This window comes from Chroicocephalus ridibundus, chromosome 2 (assembly GCF_963924245.1).
Source record: "Chroicocephalus ridibundus chromosome 2, bChrRid1.1, whole genome shotgun sequence".
In the NCBI taxonomy this organism is placed as follows: domain Eukaryota; kingdom Metazoa; phylum Chordata; class Aves; order Charadriiformes; family Laridae; genus Chroicocephalus; species Chroicocephalus ridibundus.
Genome location: NC_086285.1, coordinates 80,165,557 through 80,181,664, shown reverse-complemented (window position 1 = coordinate 80,181,664; position 16,108 = coordinate 80,165,557). Strand labels below are relative to the sequence as shown.

The 16,108-nt window shown below is 39.6% G+C and overlaps 1 protein-coding gene across 2 annotated transcripts in view; it reads right to left on the bottom strand.

Moving 5' to 3' along the window:
- The window catches only part of PIGN (phosphatidylinositol glycan anchor biosynthesis class N), a 109,547-nt gene that overhangs the window by 91,274 nt on the left and 2,165 nt on the right, over positions 1-16,108 (bottom strand). The window contains exons 1-2 of one of the 2 annotated variants that reach the window (XM_063326065.1): positions 7,331-7,410; positions 2,191-2,450 (exon numbers count right to left, since the gene is read on the bottom strand). In XM_063326065.1, the coding sequence (XP_063182135.1) occupies positions 2,191-2,417 (227 nt within the window). In that variant the 5' untranslated portion in view covers positions 2,418-2,450; positions 7,331-7,410. Of the gene's footprint in view, positions 1-2,190; positions 2,451-7,330; positions 7,411-16,108 lie in introns of those variants that run through there. The other variant, XM_063326064.1, reaches the window with a different exon arrangement.

Genomic DNA, 16,108 nt, shown 5'->3' with positions numbered 1-16,108 from the left:
GAAACATGACAGGCAAAGAAAAACCATCTCCCCCAAAATCCCTACCACCACTACAGCAATTCAGACCACCTACCATTCCTCACAGCTATCACAACACTGATGAAAAACAGATTTTTCAATAATATTTCTAAGAAAAAAGACTAGGCACTTGGCATATATCAGCCAGCAATTTGCTCCAAGCCTAATGGATGTTTATTATTAATTTTATGTACCTACTAAAACTTTGCTTCTATTTATAGCACATTGCTACAAGAATGGTTCTTGCTCATTTAAAGATAATTTTTCCTCATTAACAACACAGTAGTTGCCAAAGTGCTCCACCTGGATGAGACAAGTAATCTGGCTGTTAGATTGCTTGCTACTATAAAGCAGATAAGTGACCGAACACTTGGCACTTAGGAATGAATGTGCAAAAAAGTAAACTTTATATTAAATTGTATATACTTTGGATTAATATTATTGAAAAAGGAAAGCTCAGACAGCAATAACTTGGCAGAATAAAACAGGAAAAACTTCCAGCAACCAACATCTGATCTTATCAATCCATTTACAAGGCTAACTTATGGAAGTTGTGTAACTCAAAGGTTCGGTAATAAAACTTTGAAATTGTAGCAGTATATGTAATAGAGCCAAAGATATGCCCTGGACTGCCTGGCCCTCCACCTTTCAGAAGGCACAACAATGCCACGTGCTTTTTCTTTTCATCAGCTCTCACATATACATGCTCACACACATATATGTATATGCACACGCACATATTCATATGCGGGATGAAAGACGAGAGAAATACAGATTGCATTTCAAACCTCTACTAGCATTCTATGCCACTTAGTGACCTACCAGCATCTTTGCTTATTACAAGGCAGTTTTCTCCCTCCATTCACCCAATACTTTCAGATCAGGTGACAGTGTTTTACTTTTACAGGTTTTGAAATAGAAAGTCCATAACTCCACAAACAAGGTATAGCAGAGACAGCAGAAGTGCAGACATCCCAACACTGGACAAGCTAATACACGGTTTAACTTTTTATTTTTAGATAGGTACAATAATGCTGAATGGCTGAAACTGAAAAACTCAAACCACTTAACAGCAAAAATACCCATTATAACTCTCTCCTAGCCGCTACCCACCACTGCTCCTAGCGATGGGGCCATTACAGCATTCACACCTTGTTGACAGTGCAAAAGACCAACAGTTTTACTGCTAAGAGATGGAAGTGCTCTGGAGGAAGTGTGAAGTTCACTGCTAAAAGACAACATGGAAAAATCACACTGATGTGGCAGACATCTGACAGTGGAACACAGCACCTTACAAAAACACTAATAACAGAAGAAGCAGGTACAAGTAATACCATATAAGCTGGCAAGGGCTCCTCAGATTTCTATAGCAGACTGCAAATGCTCTAACACCTTCAGATAATTGACCAGTGCTATTACACAAAAGTAGTCTTATTTAATACTGTCTACTTTTTTTAGTTTAAGAAATTATTTGTCTTATGATCAAATAATTATCTTGATATAAGGAAAGAGGGAAGGTCACTGAAAATTAGTTTTAAGCACTCAAGGATATGACCTTTAACACTTTCTTGGCATGATTAGTTTTTCACAATCTTAAACCAAATCATTCCATTAAGCAATCAGACACACAATAGAGAGCACAAGGGAGGCAGCAGGGTCACACATGCAGGAAGGGTGGAACAAATAGGAAGTGGCAGCCTGCTGTTAGATCCATTCGGGCCATCTTTTTTAATCACTCCTTAAAAAGCTTCATCAGTAGCTTAGAATTAGAAGACAAGCACGTTAATGAACTACTACTCCTAAACTGAACATCCAGGAAGCAGTTTAAGTTAACGACTTTGTTAGGCTTCAGAATTGATACCATGCTGATGTAAACACAGAAAGTTCACACTCCTCTCAATTACTGGCGAGCTGTAGTTTTCAGAGGACAATATTGACTCAATTTACTCGGTTCATGGTTTAGCAGCTTTACTGACAACGAGGGACACCAACTCAAATTCATGCATTTCTGTGGAGTGTAACTCTGCAAGTTTGTTACTTCAAAGGCAGAGGGAAGGCAGTACTCAAGCTACCACAGTTGCTGCTGTTCCTCTTATTCTCTTTTCAACATTACATAGAGCTGCCTCCAGAAGCGAAATCTTCTGGATCAGTAGCGTTTTCAGATGGACTCACCGCAGGTAAGGTGCTCGGGGCGTACCATTGCTGTTCAATTCATACAGCGAATCTGCCCGCAGACCGTCAGCAACGAAGAGTACAAGACGTTTTGCCGGAGGTGGCAGTGGAGTCTGCTGAGGAGTCATACCGTGAACCAGGGGAGAGCTGAAGTAGATGTCAAAAATGGAGACCAAGAACACACAATGCACAAGGAGGCCAGCGAGTATGAAGACCGGTATACCCATGGTGGCAGCAGGCTGGCAAGGCAAAGTCCAACACTGAGAGAGAGTGAGAAAAATAAAGTTAGGCAGATGAGACTTATCAGAATCAACATTCATTTAATTTGTTATAGAATGGGAGTGCCATAACCACAGTCATTACACAGGATCCGTGATCAATCTCTGCTTCCAACAAGCTTTTTCCCCAGAAGTTTTCGTCAAAAGTCACTGAATGGCTAATTCAGACTTTCAGATAGTCATTATGTCTCAGCAGCTCATCTTTGGTGTTTTGTAGGGCACCAGATGGCTTCAAAAGACCACTGAATCAAGCCAGTTTGTCTGATATTCAGCAGGTTTTTGTTACCTACATCAGTGACAGAAGACTCAGACAATGCAATGTCTCCATGAACATACTACCCTCTGCTGGCTGTTTGCATGACAGTGTTGAGGTCTGTTCAGGCAAACGCAAGCCAAAGACAGCTCAGGAAAGCCATCCTATACCAAACATCCATCCAAAGTTGCTTTTTCTAAGCTTACTATCAATTCTGGTCTCATTATATTCTGTCTAGAAACAGAAAACTTCTTTTAAAGGAATAAAGATGCTTTGCTGAGTGCAGAACACTGTTCCTCTTCTAAAACAGGTGACACAAGCACAACAGCCAAAGGATTATGTTTCATGGATAATGATACTCCTTTTCTGAATGTGTTTGCAGCCCTGCGATCCTCTGAAGTCAGGTTAGAGATACAAGTATGCTTGGTAACAGGTACACTGGAAATGTACGTGTCTGCCACATGTACTGAGGGGTTCATATGATGCCTACTGAAGGCAACGCAAATATACATAATGTATGTGTACTCAATGTAATGTATGTGTACTCAAGTAAGTGTGGGATCTGAGCCTGAATGACAGTTCTGACAAAGTACTACTGGTGTTGTCCAGGCTGCTAATTTAGTTATTTAAATATTAGCTGATTATCAACCTTAACAAAACAACACCTCCACTCACCGATTTAGAAACAGATGTTCCTAACAGCCTGGAAGGTTCAGATATTCAATTACCTATGTAAATACACACCTCTCTCTAAAACAAACTCTTTGTTTCAGAATCTAGTTAGTGCTTCTAAATGACAATATATTGAGTTTATCTTGCTCCTTACAGAATTCCAGCAGCTGGTCAGACACAGCCAGCCACCACACGGTAAGACTATTATTCTTATCAAATAAAGAAAAAGGCTTCACTACCACATAACCTTAACTCTGATCAAAACAGAAAGACAGTTTTTACAATAAAATTTTTAAAGGGACAGGAAAACCAGAGAAAAAAACCCACACACTAAAAAAAAAGAAGATTTTAAAGTTAATATACATTATTATTTACTAATCCAAAGAAAAATTCAGATCTGTATGCAACTTAACCATAACTTCCAATTCCACGCATTTTCCCTACTGAAACACAGATGCAACAATGCCAATCCTAATCAGAAACATTAACATAGTGATTTCTCATTTTAGAGATTTGGAAGGAAAACCACATAACAAGATCAAGACAACCAAGTACAACATTTCAAAGAAACATCTAGTAGTCACGCTTAAGCGATCAAACAAAAACTTTTCATTGATCAGGAACTTACACGCTTCTACATCTACAAGTTAGATTCCAAGACAGACTTGGAACATTTGTAAATATCAGTTTATTTTTTATTTTTAAGAACTCAGGGTTCCTGCATGAATTTAAACACATGAAACCACAGTCACAGAAATACCATTAAGTTGAATGCTGGAACTCATTTTATTCAATCAGTTTTGTTTTCCATAGGGCTTTTTCTTTTGATGTTGTTGTGTTTGATAAGAGAATCCAAGCTATTTCATGCCTTAAACTGATGAGACTAAACACCCTACTAAACAAAGCAGTTACTTCAATCAGATACTTGCTGTTGTATACTCCCAGTGCTACAGTTCTATAGCTTAACATATTCTAAATTCTTCTAATTAAAGTATTAGTAACCTAATCTGTTTTCAGCACTAGCTATTTCTCTTTGCTTTAACTCTCCCCAGGCCTGAGCCCTTGCTTGCAGCAAAGAGTGCAATCAACACAATTCAAATTTAATGCTGTCTTAGACTATAATGATCTACAGAATAAAAAAAAAAACAAAACAAAAAAACCCAACAAAAACCAGACTTTCTTTTGCAACCACAGTTTGACTACATTACATTAGACTATTCATCCGGGCACAATATATCCAACTGCTCATCACCATCAGATGATTTCAAGACAGGCAGCTTCCAGAGCCCCTACTTCTGCCACGTCCCTTGCACCTGCTTCTTCTGCCTCTAGCTTAGCTTACGTTGCTCCTTTAATGCATGACTTTGTGCGTCATCACTGTGACATAACATTGTGAAAAGCATCCTATCCTCAGGCTTACAAATACCTTCCCACAGGTATAAAGTGTTAGGAAAGCTCCTAACTGCATCTCAGCTGAATGCCAGAATAGCACTCGGTACCCTCTCCTAACAGCAGTCCTGCTTTCAAACTACTACGCCATAGGGCAAGGTGTTGCAAATGAGCTCTGGTCTGTGGTTAAAGAACTCTCCAACTCAAAGAACAAAGTTTAAATACAGTCAACAGCAATTCTAGAGAGACACCAGTGACCTCCTACACCTTTTCATTTTGATCATTACAACTAAACTTGGTCATTGCCAGCCTGAAGTGCCTAAGGTTCATTTAAAACAGCTGATTTCTCTTCAAACATACAAAGTATCATGGAAGAAAAAAACCCCAAATATTTCCAGTAACTGGTTTTCAGGGGAAAAGAAAGGTCTTTATCACTGCTTGAGCTTCTCTGGGACTTCCAAAACGAACCCCTCTAGGACAAACACCCAAGACCAAGACTTTTTTGGACCCAACTTTCCACAGGTCCAGTCGCATCTCAATGTCAGCTCCTCTCAACGCACGCCATAACACTTGGAGCACACCCCCATTTCTTCTCAGCCTGCAATACACGTTTGACTATCGAGAAGGGCAAAAGAAAAGCAAGCAGGCGCAGGGATGACATTTCTTATAGAGATCCTGTTCTCTAACAGCTGAAAGGGGCCAGCGGGAGAGATCTGACAAAGCAGAGCAATAAGACTGTTATCAGAAAGGAACATCTGTGCACATTAGTCCTCTCATCTCCTCCCTCTCAAAGGGAGACGACACTCAGGGCAAGGCTTGGGTCCTTGAATCCAGAGTTAAGTTTCTGTTTTCACCCACGATGTGGAAACATTAGTTTGCCAAAAAGGTAACATGGTAACATGAATGAAAATGGGCACGTTAATTTCTAGAAAGCTTTTCCCAGAGACTGAAGACAGCCAGAGGGGTCCCCCAGGCATGCTGCCTGTGACAGGCACCACAACCACCATATGTACAGACCAGGTTCTGAGCCACCCTACTGCAGATAAAAGAGTAATCGAGATAATACAAAATTCCTTATCAGACACCCAACAAGCAGTCACATCTGGAAACAAACAGATTCAGATATTAATGAAGTAAAATATTCCCTGTCAAAGAAACGCCTTCACTAGACCTCTCTGAACTTAAAAGTACCACGGTCTAAGACAGATGGGGGTGGAAGACAGTTGAACAACAGGCTGAAATGGCTCTTTCCTGTATAAAAACCAGTTTGCATTTTGAGAAAAAGCTTGTCTGAGTGATCCATTGCTGTGCAGAAACAGGTCTTGGTTGATACTGGTTCATTTCTCGGCTGAATTGCTACCAACTGGTACTTCACACAGTTCTTTTAACTAAAAAAGCCAGCAAAGACAGGAAGGCAAAGAAATAAAAAAGAGCATCAGAGGTACCATTCAGAAGTCTTCTTCAGTTTGTACCTACACTGGTAAGAAAAATTAGGGTGCTTTAAATCCTCCTAGAGAGAGAGGGAAAGCAGTCACCTCAGCTACAATCCAAGTTAAGACCAACAGAGCTGACAAGGCCAGACCACCAGCATTTCGCTACCAACAGTTAATTGTAAACTCTTGGATTTCAAGTATTAGAACATATGTCCTAAAATTGGAGGACAACCCTCTTCCCTAATTGGGAATGCCAAAGTCACTTGAATTCATATTTGCAGGTATTTAAGCTTTTTAAATCTAGGATGGGCTACTACCTTTCATTCTGCTGCAGAACAAGATAATTTTGTCCGCGCATTTTAGCTACTTGATATGAAGATTCATTAGTTCAATGGATGCCAAGGCAACAGAGAAAAAACATCTCTTCTTGGAGCAGCCATCCATCCCCTGGTATCCTCCTATTAAAGCTGATTTACCATGGACCACTGAACCATGAACGGTAAACCATCAAGGAAGAATGTGAAGATAAAAGACAGAAGGACCTCTGGGATTTGTGAATGGACCTCCACAGAAAAGAGGGATAAATGCTAAGCAACGTTTGTGCTGTGTAATTGCAGCTACAACCATTTCTGGCACGAACAGAAAAGATTAGTATCTTTCACTTCAAGTATAAATAGGATATTTGTCATCATCTTTTCTTCATTGTACTCTTGCATGAGGGGCCATCAATATGGAGAGGGAAAGCTAAATACTGCCGGACATGATCTTCATGAGTGAGAGAAAGGAGATTTAAGAAAAACAAGATTTGTGGAAAAACCTCAGTGTAGATCTCCTGGGACATCTGGGTTTTTTCTGCCTATGATATGCTCTAGCATTACACCTTTTTTCCCCCCACCCATTTCCAAGAGGAGTGGAATCATCAGTTGATCTGTGTTCTCAAAGATGCAATGGAAGGTCTCAGACTGCAAGTCCACAGAGGGATGTCACTTAGCAGTCAACACAGCCTCCACACACAACAAGTGCAGGAACAGCTGAAACTGGTTGACAGTACCTCTAAATTTGAAAACATACAGATCTTACTTATCCAAGTCCTCTGTCATAGAGAGATCTCTTACCACTCCTCTTTTCTTCACCCATTGTGCTTTTGCATCACCATTTGACAGGGTGGTTCAAAAGCCAGTCTGAACCTGCAGGTCCAATGTGGGAACCAGAGGCTGAACTTGTAGGTGTTCTGACAGGTCTGTCAGTATCAGGAGGACCTGCAAATGGAAGCATCAGTATCAAACTCCTTGGTGCCAGCAGCCTTCTGGCATGCATTTCTGGCTGGGAAGAGGAGAGATCAGCTAACCCAGTAAAGTCTGGGTGCTCAGACACCCCTCAAACCTATAGTGTTTCATGCCTTGTAGGCACAGAGAAAGCACAACGAGCACTGTGTATGCATCTGCCCTAGCAGGAAACATGCTTATCTATATACTATTTCTCTGTATCTCACATGAGATACAAAAATGAAATCCAGCTTCTATTGGATACCACATAAAGGGAAAAAAAAAAAAAAGTGCTTTAGTTTTCTTCTCCCCCCTCCATTACAGAGGTCATTATGAGCAAATTTCTCGGTAGAGCATGGTGCTTCACAATTCAAGGCAGAAATCTCGCAAGGCACGCTAAAAGGAAGAAATAACAAGGATAAAAGGAAAAAAGTGGATTAAGCGCTAGCTTATAAGAACAAGCAAAAGCCACAGCCTGTCAAGAGAAGAAAAATAGAAAAGTATTAAACACACACACCTTTTCACTTTGGAGGACAAGGAGGCAGATCTAAGTATTTATTACTAGTGCAAAAATGTCTCCACCCACAGGTGCCTGGCCATCCAAAAAGTGGATAAACAAACTGTCACTTGAAAATATATCTTACATCTTTCTGTCAAGAAAGCTTAAGCCTAAGATATCTCAGCATTTTTGTGTCCTCTGATACTTTCCCAGCCAATCTTTAGCAAGTGACTTAGTGCGCTACCTCCCACAGTCCTTACTTTAACAAAGCAAAAGGTGAGCTTTGCCCAAATCCTGACTGCATTATTCTACTGAATTCTATTAAGCCATTGTCTATCACACCAAGAGGAAAGAAAGAAGCTTCTAGTCTAGTAGATAACAGAGAGGCATGTTGCAACCTATTTGTCATAAGGCATTTCTTACTGCCCATCCAAACATATCACTTGTTATAATACAGATCAAACAGAAAATTCACCTCCTCTATAGACTCAGCCCAACTAATAAACTATGTACCAGACTCAGATTTATTCTTTTCTTTCTACATTTTTTCTCCTCCCGTGACCACCTCCTAAACTAAATACAGAGCCCATGATACTGTCCAGCCTCCAGTATGTCAGTAAGGTACTTCTTGTTCAAACAATTTGGACCCAACGACACAAAGTTTACATGGATTCTTAAATAAAGACCCTTTTCGGATCCTTGACAGAAAAGTACTAAAGATCCACCAAGCTACTCACTGCCTGTTAAATACGAGTTGTCCACATGAACACAGCAAGTAGAAAATTAGCACTGCCCTGGCTCCGCTGGGCCTTCAGCAGACTTCAGATCTGACTTTATTGGATGCTGTACATGAGAGAGAAAAGAGCAAGCAGATGCAGGGGAGCAATCATTCTGAGAGACAAGATGTGAGAACCAGCAGACACCTTTCTTAAAGTCTAGGAGATTAAAAGAAAGAAAAGCAGCAAGGACCTCCTGACTGCAATTAACTATTTTTCCAGAATAGAGTGTTTGCACAGATTAGAGGTTGGTGGTTTTTTTTTTTTTTTTTTTTTTTTTTTTTTAGAATCCTCAGGCAGAAAGTTCAGCTCCTGGCTGGCAGCAGAAGGGGTGAAGAGACCCCCTCTTTCTTCATACGCGTATCTATCAAAACAATACATAAATCCCCCTATTAGCTGGAAGTTTCTCACTAGCAGTCACATCAGCGTAAGGACCAAAACACCCAGACTGTGGCAATGGTAGGGAAGCAAGACAGCTGCAATGAGCCACGTAAGCCCAACTATCAGGGACAAGAAGCAGACAGTTTATTTCACATGAGCTCTTCCTTCTTTTCAAGTAGATCCATAACTTGCTGACAAGTCTTCCCCCCCCTTCTTTTTTTTCACTCACACCACAGAACCCACACCCATAGCCCCAGGATGGATCAGGTCCCTCAGTGCCTAACAGGAAGGCTGACATAATTAAGTGCAGCCTCCATTTCCCCAAAGTAATCAACATCTAAGCTGCATTCCTCAGGTTATAATCTCTCGGCATTATTTATAAGGCAAAGAAAACCACACTTGTACTGCAATACAATATAGTTCTTTGTGAGAAATGTAACGTTTCCCTTTTATATTTTTCTTTCTTCAAATATGCAATAAAACATACACAAAATACTACATGGAATACTCCCCATTGGCAGGAATATTTTTTTTAAGGATAATAAAGTGTCAAGACAAGGAACTCAAGATACATTATTCATTTCTTTTAGAGAGACCATGTTTCAGTAATACTGTCAAGTCTGTTGGTTAAGATGAAGAAAATCCATCGGAAATGCATTTTCAATAAGCATCAATGGCCTTGGTAAGTATCTTTCATAGAAAAAAAGAAATAGACAGGAATTTCTACTAAGTTTCTGGCTGAGGAATACATTTTTCAACTAAACAGTGTTGTGTATTTTGTAATTTAAACTGTCAAAGTGGTGACAGTACAATTTGTCTGTACGTAAAAAAATGATCCTTTTGCTTAGGGGAGGGGAGCAAAGCGGGAGTTGTGTGGTCTAAGCGGCAGTAGTTTGCATGGTATGGCAGTTATACATCATCTAAGATGGTACTAGAAGTTTCTACTCTATTCTGTTACTAATTCAGATTTTTAAAAAAATCTAGACACTAGTCAAGAAAGGCAATCAAGTCATTCTTGTTGTCACAGCACATAGACCTATTGACTGCACAAATTAATTTATACAAGAGATTTACCACTCGGTCTCAGAGTAACTCTCTCTCATATCTTTACATACTACTTAAACGCAGGAAACCCAAAATCCTCATCTTGACTTCATCATATAATCATACTATGAATAGAAGTGGGATGATGATCAGGTCCGTTTTTCTCCTTTCCGAAATTTCATTTCCTTTCTCTATTGAGCATAATATGCTCCGCCAGACAATGAAACTGCAACTACAGTACTTCCACTTGCTCTTGCACTGAAGTGGCTTTTGTAATTCAAGCCATCTGTTTAAAATTATTTTATGTTCAACATCTTCACTAAGCATTTAAGGGATTATAATAACAAATGACATCTGTTTTAAATTTTAAATGTGGTTCAGTAAAGCACAACCAAACCTGAGGCAGAAAGCTCATAGAATATTTAATTTCATTTTAACATCACTTGATAATCAAAATTACTCTGCCTGCATAGAAAACTCTTTTGTTTTGCCAAAAATGTCCAAGCAGAATTTTGACTATGGCCTGCACATCAAGTGTCCTAATACTTGAAGATACTGCAAATCAGTTATCCAGTGTCAACCTAAGCAATTTTCTCTGAATTACCCTCTAAACACGGTAAATTGTACCCACAAGTCGCCCAGGAACAAAAACACACATGAGACAACACTGACAATAGGACAGCACTGACAAAGAGAACGAGGGTACTTCTTTAAGAAATAATGACTGCTTCGAGGCACGAAAGAGAAAACAAGAGCATCACCCTTTGGTAACACTTGTTAGGCAAGCGGAGAAAAAACAAAGAGTAAAAATTCAGCATTACATCTGATCAGTATGCAGGCAGCCAAAAATGCAGAACTCAGAAAAAGCAAAACCCAGCAACAATAAACCCTGTGTGGTTTTGCTGTGAATGAGCTATTTCACTGAGTAACAGCATTTTGGGGGCCTATGTCTTTTCACAGGGAATATTTATTGACTGTGGAATCATTAAGCAATACTCTATCAGCAAGATTTTTTTTCAAGCACCACTGTTCTACAGTTTAACATTGTATTTTCATCTCAATATGGACTGTTTAATTCTTTTGTGCTGCCAAAAGTGTCTTGCATTATTCTGGGAAACTTCTCTATTGTTGCAGAAAGTAAGGATTTTTTTTTCTGTCATTGTTTCTTCTTGCCCTGTTTGGAGATCTTGTAGACATGTTTTCATATTACAAGTTTCATGGATTACTTCTGGGGAAAGAATGTCAGCCTGGGAGCGTCTAACAAAACCCAACCCACTGACTGCCATGGCTGCTTGGGTCAAGGGACAAGTGGCCCTTAAGAGAATGCAAGCTCATGGAAGACAGCTTGCCACAGCTCTCCCTGTCAATCCAAGGCTGAAATCCCCCTGAGACATTTTAAAAGATATTTGCAATAAAAATATGTGATACAACACATGCACCAATAAAAGCAGCACAGTTCCTCCCTTTAGCAATAAAAGAGACAAGGATCAAACTCTTTAAAGTCATACAGAGAATATTAAGGTAAAGCACATGGGAAAAAGATGGTAAAAGAACAGCCTTCAGCTGCATTGAGCTGGCTTTGCAAAAGCAGCTTGCAAATGCATTCTGTGTACACACAGAGAAGAAAACACACTATAAAAAAAAACAGTGCTTAAAGTATGCTCCCTAGAAGCTGGTATGAATAGGGAGGGTTTAAAAAGAAAGCTCACGGAAATTGTGTCTTTTATTGTCACATTTTCTTACTGATATCAACAATTACATATAAACAAGAATTATCTTAAATAGCAAAAAGCCTCATCTGTTGAATCTTGCACGTAAGCCTCTGAATGTCAATTTGCCAATAGCGTCAGTTTGAAAGAAAAAACGGACTGCAAGGGAACCTTCTAAGCAAGCAGTTATATTTTCAACAGAAGAAATAGAGAAGTCAAAGAATCACTTTGTAGGTACTCACCCTTTCAAAAGCATTTTTCTAAAAAAAAAAAAGTACTTAGGAGCTTGTGAGTTCAAAAGCACTACTTAATTATGCTAGACAGCTGAATATAATGCATAACTCAATACAATTCAGCTGGCTAGCGTAACTGATACCTTATGTATCTTTACCTACCCAACTTCAATTCACAGCAAAGTTGACACAGGTAGAGGTAAGTTAAGTTGCCCATTGAAGAGAAGAACTCATTTAAAGCCCCAGGTGAGCACACATAAGGAACGCAATCCAAATCGGAGATGTGTTACATGACACACTTCATCGATGATCACAGCTGAGAAGAGCAACCTGCAAGCACACAGGGGAGGGATGGCCAGTGCCCCCCTGGCACAGGGACACACAGCCCCCACCATGGCAGGCAGGCACTCTCCAGGCTCCTGCACCGCTCCCAGCCCCTTTGTGGGCTCCATCATACTCTCGGGTGTGACCTGGGACGTGGCACCATGACAGATGAAGTCCCTGGGAAATCCCACCCTGAAAACATGCTGTCAGGAAGTACTGCTTTGTCATAAAGAAATAAGCACAAGGGGAAAAAAATTTCTCCAATTCCTTCAAGCACCAAATGAAACCAACTATTAAAAAAAAAAATAAATTGCATTAGCCAAGTTGTAAAGTGCAGAAAAACACTAAAAGGATGGGTATCACCTTCAAGAGAGCACTCAAATTCACAAGTAGTAAGTATATACAGTATTTGTTCAAGGATACTTTGAGGTGTAGTAAGAAATCTTTATACAAAGGAGTCACCTCCTCTTTAACTCTTCCACTAGCAACCACAGTTGGAAGGTGCACACATACAAAGCATTTTCCTAAGCACGCAGAAGACACAAACCCCACTCAAATTATCAGTTACTACTGCCTGAAATACTTACATTCACTTTAGAACAAAGTTCTTTTTGCTTCTACAGCAATCTCTACTAACAAAGTAGTTAACATTTGTTATTATTTATGATATATCAACTTGCAGACACCCTCTATTGAAACCCTGTGAGCTTACATTTGTCTTTAAGACAAAGCCAAGCCACTTTTCATTTCTATGACACCTTTTTTTTTTTTCAGCTGCTGACTGACTCTAATAATTAATAGAGCCAGGAAATTATTCCTGGAAACAATCAATATTCTGTCTATTTGCAATATGGGGTACTGATGATTTAAAATGAAAGCTCCCCGGCACTCAGACTTATTTGGGAAAAAAATGGCAATAGCCTTATTGTAGAAGAAAAGCTAAGAGCACAAGACAAAAGCTGTTAGAGGCCCAGAAACCTGGAGAACACAGACAAGCAACAACTCTCCGGTTTTCCTATTACATCTTCCCCCCCACAAATGGAGAATCATTTGTAATTTCCTGATCTCTCCGCTGGCAAAAGAAGAGAGCAATGAACACTGGTAGGCAGAAGACTTCAAAGAGATGACAATTACTATTGAGACAGACACCAAATGCAGTTTCATGTCAAGAATATGAAGGCAAAGTCTACCTATCTCAGTATCTGCTCTCAGGGGGGACACAACAAGCTAGTTTTGAGATGACAGAAAAAGTCTATTATTCACTTCTGTGTAGCTGTTATTCACCTGTACCCTACCATCTGTAGAAACATGCTTGTAATTAAAAGCATGTTTTTCAAAATACTTAAGAACAGCAAAGCAAATGTATTTTATCAGGTATTTTATACAAAAATGGCTGTCATGGGAGTACCAGTTAAGAGAACAAGAGGTCTTCAGGCACAAATACCGCAAGGAAAACGAAGCTGGCATAGCTGCAGAGTGCTGTTCTGTCCTTGTCTGCTCCTGCCCACTTATTCCCATGACAAACTTCCTCCTTGGGCTGGCACAGCCATCTGTACAACTGTATAGTCAAGCAGACTGCAGAATTAATTCAACTGAAAATAACTTCAAGAAAAAAAAAAAGGAAGGAAGTGTAAAGATAACTTTGCTGTAGTTTAGTTCCCCAGTCTAATTCCCAAAACAAACCTCTGTGCCGGCACCAGGACAGGACTTGCATCTCCTCCCAAACAACAGTGCTACCTCAGCATGCTCAAAGCATCTCCTCAGACTCCTACTTTGTCCTCCAATGCCTGCGTTTCACACTAGTTGTATTCCTTTCATTAACACCACAGTTTATTGCATGACCTCCTCCACAGACGGTCTCAAATCTCTCTTATCCTATTTCCCCCTTGTATTGAACATGACTGAAGAACAGCAGGCTGTATAAGGAAAATATAAGGGGTTTCGTTTTTTATTTTTTTTTTCAAAACTGCGTAAATACTAAATTGAAGAGGAATAAGGTGAAGCAGACAACCCTCAAAAGCACAGAGCAGCAGCCTGGAGTCAGCATAGTAACATCTCTGCGAGTTGCCCCATGCTTCTGCAGTGATAGGAATAGGTAAGACCTTTTCAACGTCAAGCTGTTATTGTCTTGACCTCCACAAAGCTTCAATAAAAGACACCTTAAAAAATTCAGGGACAACAGCTTTTCATTTGAATTTAGGACCTTTAGACCTCAGAACTCAAGAATGACTTTACTATGATCATTTTCATACGTCCCTTCAGTGCAGTGTTTCCCTTCCCCATCAACACTGTCCTTCAGGATGGTGAGGCATGGTCAGGCACACCATCTTAGACTGGTCTGTTACCCTTTACCACAGCTTGCTGTACAGCCAACATTTCCAGACAACACGCTCCATTTTCCAGACTAGGGTGAACAAAGCCCACGCAACTCAATACTCTAGTGTTTGTGGTGTCATAAAAGGTCATATCTTTTATTCCTAAATTATGTCTCCTCATTCAACTGTTAATAGCATTTCTTTTTCTCTATTCATTCCCACAAAAACACAATACACACATCATGAAGCTTGAACAAGTTTTCTAAAACACTTCTTAGGCCCTGAGTGCGTTTGCTCACTGTATTTTTGATTATAGGCTTCCAAATATCCACTGTTTACAGTAATGCTTCAGAACAACAGTTTGAGGTAGAAAAACACAGCCAAACTTTGATTCAAAGAGATTTTGGTCGTTTGTTTTGTTTAATTCAGGTCCTCATCTGACTTCATGGGACATCATCACATTTTCAGCGGGGACGAAAATATTTCCAAGGGCCCCTTCACACTGCTGCACTACTTTTCCTTCCTTCAAATCACAACTTAACAAATACTTCCTAAATTCATTTTTTCTGGGTAAAGCTACATCTGTACTTAACACACAAGTAACTATTAACTACTGATATAAGCTGTTCTTGTTAAAAAACATGCCCTTAAAACTGGAAGGGAAAGACACAGTTTCAGAGAAACAGCAGTAGTCTTTAAGCATAAACAACCAAAATTATGAGTCTCAACATTTGCATTATTCAGCTCCCGCAGAATCTCAAAATATTTTTGAGGTTAGGGAGTTTACAAAGAACTGAAATTCAATTTTTTTAAAGTCTGAAAATAAACATAAAAATCGTAACTTCTGTAAAGTTTCTTTTGAAAGGGGGTAAAAGTCTTAAACACACATAGACAAAGATTCTTTCAGGTAGCTCAGTTTTAGAAGACGACTGAAGCAAGAGTTGTCAAGAACTCACAGATCTGCATTATTTTAAAGTAGAAATCAGATTTGCTGCAGATTTTCCTCCATTATTTTGTTTCCTGCACCTTGATTGGGACTCCAATCAGATGAAAAAAAGCTACGTAAGACTCACTAGAGCACATTAACTGATAAATTTCAAGTATTCGGCACATAAAATTTTATTTTTTAAAAATGAAGTTAGCCTTGTCTGTAGAAGCTGAAAGAGAAAAAAACCCCTTATAGCCCGACTTAAACTGTGCATTCACTGTGAGAGCAGTTGTCACTGGACCAGAGTAGCACAGGAAGAAAGCATACTTTACACACACGACCCCAGACAGCATAGAGAGAACCCGAAACTGGTCGTATGCTTAAGTTCATTAAACTTTGAAGCATTAGCTCAAGATTTA